Source organism: Conger conger, chromosome 17 (genome assembly GCF_963514075.1).
Source record: "Conger conger chromosome 17, fConCon1.1, whole genome shotgun sequence".
Classification (NCBI taxonomy): domain Eukaryota; kingdom Metazoa; phylum Chordata; class Actinopteri; order Anguilliformes; family Congridae; genus Conger; species Conger conger.
In genome coordinates this window covers 7,146,322-7,149,807 of record NC_083776.1, presented here as the reverse complement: position 1 = coordinate 7,149,807, position 3,486 = coordinate 7,146,322, and the positions used below count along the sequence as shown (strand labels likewise).

At 44.7% G+C, this 3,486-nt stretch overlaps 1 protein-coding gene across 1 annotated transcript in view; it reads left to right on the top strand.

The window, feature by feature from the left end:
- The window catches only part of nalcn (sodium leak channel, non-selective), a 137,857-nt gene that overhangs the window by 73,002 nt on the left and 61,369 nt on the right, over window positions 1-3,486 (top strand). Inside the window, 1 exon segment of the mRNA XM_061227054.1 lies at window positions 285-359. Within this exon segment, the coding sequence (XP_061083038.1) occupies window positions 285-359 (75 nt within the window).

Genomic DNA, 3,486 nt, shown 5'->3' with positions numbered 1-3,486 from the left:
AATAAGCAAAACGCCTCCTCCTTGACCTTGTTGATACGAATGGCAGAAAATCTCTGCATTAATGCATTACCATTCATCTCCGTCTCCTCAAATATTGTATTCATCCTGCTTCTCCCATCGGGCTGACTGCTCTGGACTTCCCTGTGACACAATGGGCTTTTGTGCCTCTCCGGGGAACATATTTCCTGTTGAAATAAAAATGGGCAATATGCTTTTAAATGAAAATATTATTGAACCTATTGCAGTTGTGTTTACTGAGTAACAATGTTCTTGCCATCTTTCAGATTCTGCTGAGTCTTTTTGTTGCCGTGATCCTTGACAACCTGGAGCTTGATGAAGACTTGAAGAAGCTTAAACAGGTACGTGCCGGGTGGTCTTTAATCCTGTGCAGTGTGTGTGTTCCTTCAGTCTGTGTGGTCACAACTCTTGTGTGGTGTGTGATCACACACTCTGTGCAGTGTCAGGTCGGGTGACCTGTAAGAATTTGAATACAGGTTACTTTGTTCATTTTAATTATGTCTGTCATGCTTATTTTGTTTGCTGCTGCTCGTGAGTCAGGACCAGTATGTTCATCATTTGTTTAATCAAAAACAACAAGAGGAATGAGACTTGCTACTTTGTGCTGTCAGGAATAGTAAGGGCTTCTGGGCTTCTTCTGTTGAAAAGGGGCAGAGGTAATCCACTTGCATTGTTTGTGTCAATCTTACTTTTTGTCTTTCATTGGCCATCAAATTGTTCCATAGAAGTTAAGAAAAAAGAAACACACCTGTACACAAAAAGAATAGCTGGTGGGATTGTTCACAGAAACACACAGGTGTGCTATAACATTGCTTTCAGCTCTGGTGAATTCTGATCCATAGGTCTGTGCCCGTTCAAATGAGAGTATTGTTTTAATCGGGTGCATGATCTTTGTTTATGAACACAATGGGGTGCGTTAAATGTGAGCTTTATGATTGGACTTCTCTGTAGCTAATACAAAGTGTAGTGCAGGGACACTCTATCTCACCCAGAGAGGCGCGGTGTGGGAGCAGGCTTTTGTTCCAACCAAGCAGCTGCACTCCTGATTCTACTACTCAAGGCCGTTAGTAAAGACTTTAGTGGTTGATTTGCAGAATCAGGTTGTGTAAGTGCTTGGTTGGAACAGAAACCTTAAAACAGCCACACTGTCCTGTCGCCGTCTTTCTTCTGTTTTTTCAAACAGTGATACTCCCCTGCGTGCGTGGTGTGTACTATAGGAGATGTGAGTGTTGTTCACCCTTCCCGTAAGGTGGTACAGGAGTACGGGGTGACCCAGTCGTTACAGTGAGAGAAAGAGGCAGGGCTTCGGGGCTTCAGGGCTTTGGGATGAAGATGGCGTTGGCGTTCACTCACACCCTTACCGTAATGTGGGACAGGAGTTAGGGGTGACCCTGTCGTTAGAGTGAGAGAAAGTGCCTGGCAGTGCGTTCAGAGGCAGGGCTGAGGGGCTCAATGGCTGAGGGGCTCCAGGGCTTTGGGATGAAGATGGCGCTTGCGTTCACTCACACCCCCCTCGCCGTATCCGTGTCAGGAGGGCTGAATCTTCCCGGCTCTCAGCTTCTCCAGCGCGCCCTCCTGTCTGGTGTGTTTCCGGAACCCCAGTCATCTATTCCGGACACAGTTGACTGATCTGCCGCTCTGGCTATAAAATTGCCTATTTTGCAGGTGCCTGGAATGCAGGTGTGAGGCCGCTATAAATAGCGGTGGTTTGTGATTGCTTTCCAAGAATAGCGCGCGCTATACCGCCGTTCGGCCACGTGCCCATCGGACGGCTCACCTCCGTCCCCAAGTGATTTGTGTTTACTGGAGTGAAGTGAAGATGAATTTGTCTTTCTGCGGATTTGTCTCAGAGTGGCTGAATACCTTGGTGTACCCTTGGCAACGCTGAACTTTTCTGTGACCAACGCTGAACTTTTCTGTGACCTCCAGAGGTGGTGTGATAGGTCTGTGATTGTCTCTCTGTCTCTGTGTCTGTCTGTCCGTCCGTCCCTGTCTCTCTATGTCTGTCTGTGGGGGTGTGGCTGTACATTTGTGATCAGGGGCTGAGGGAGTTGAGGTTGGGAGGGGCTGGCCCCCCTGCTGTAGTGTTCACCATGTCTGTATGGCTGATGGGACCGTCGTTAAGTGCTGGGTTCATGCGCTTTGCTGACGGTTGTTGTCGTTATAATGAGTGGTTTATTTTTCTAACCGGTTTTATAAATAGTGTAACATTTTTAGTCCTTTCACTGAAATATAACTAGGAGTGTTCGTTCACATGAAGATTAACATTTACTTTATCTGGGAAAATTCAACAAATACTTTTGATGAAGTCACTCAAATGTTCTTAATTTCTCCACAAAGCTCTTGTGGTGCGTTATAAATATGCTGTTAAGCATATTAAGGTTAAACATATGGTTAACCATATTAAAGCAGACATTCAGAGCAGTTTAAATGTATATTCCTTGGTGGATTTGCAGTCGGTATGACACGGTACACTGATCACCGGGTAATGAGACTGTGTATCAATAATCTGAAACTGCATTGATCGTTTTCTAAACTAGCTTTTGATTGGTTCATATGCAAAGTATATGCACGGTGGAACATATTAATACCCCTTAATTGTGTTGTCATATTTTTCTCAGTCTGGTGAACACAATGATAAAAATAATCACCTTGCCATCGTTAATGTGAAATGATTACTCTCCAAATTAGTACTGAAGCATGATGAATCTAAAAAGTTTGGGAAAAGCTTTCAGCAGATTCTGAAGATTTTTTCAATAACATTTGCAATGGTCAGGAAAGTCAACTCTTCTGCTATGACTGGTATAGTGCAATCGCATATGATTATTGTTCAGAACATTTATTTTTCTGTGAAATGTTATTTTTGAACAGAGATGAAAATGAAACTGAATGATGACCAGTGGACAGATTTCTGTAGAATTACACGCATCCAGAAGACCGGCATGTCCTGTGTGAAAAGATTCTGGGTTCTGCATGTTTACTGAGAACATGTTAGCCAGATGTCTGGACAAAAAAAATAATACAAAAATCTGATCTTTCCCACAATACTTATCCTTACGCTTTTCTGTTGGATTTCCATTTTGATCATATGATCTTGTGATATGTCTGTATAGCGCAGTGGTCTGTATGTCTCACATGTGAGATGTGATTGAAATAGGAGGTTCTGTCGATAGGAATATAAAGTACGCTGTGTTTGTTCTGGGCGGCACGGATGGTGCAGTGGGTAGCACTGCCGCCTCACAGCAAGGAGGTCCTGGGTTCGAATCCCCGTCGGCCGGGGCCTCTCTGTGCGGAGTTTGCATGTTCTCCCCGTGTCTGTGTGGGTTTCCTCCGGGTACTCCGGTTTCCTCCCACAGTCCAAAGACATGCATGTTAGGCTGATTGGAGAGTCTAAATTGCCTGTAGGTATGAGTGTGTGAGTGAATGGTGTGTGTGCCCTGCGATAGACTGGCGACCTGTCCAGGGTGT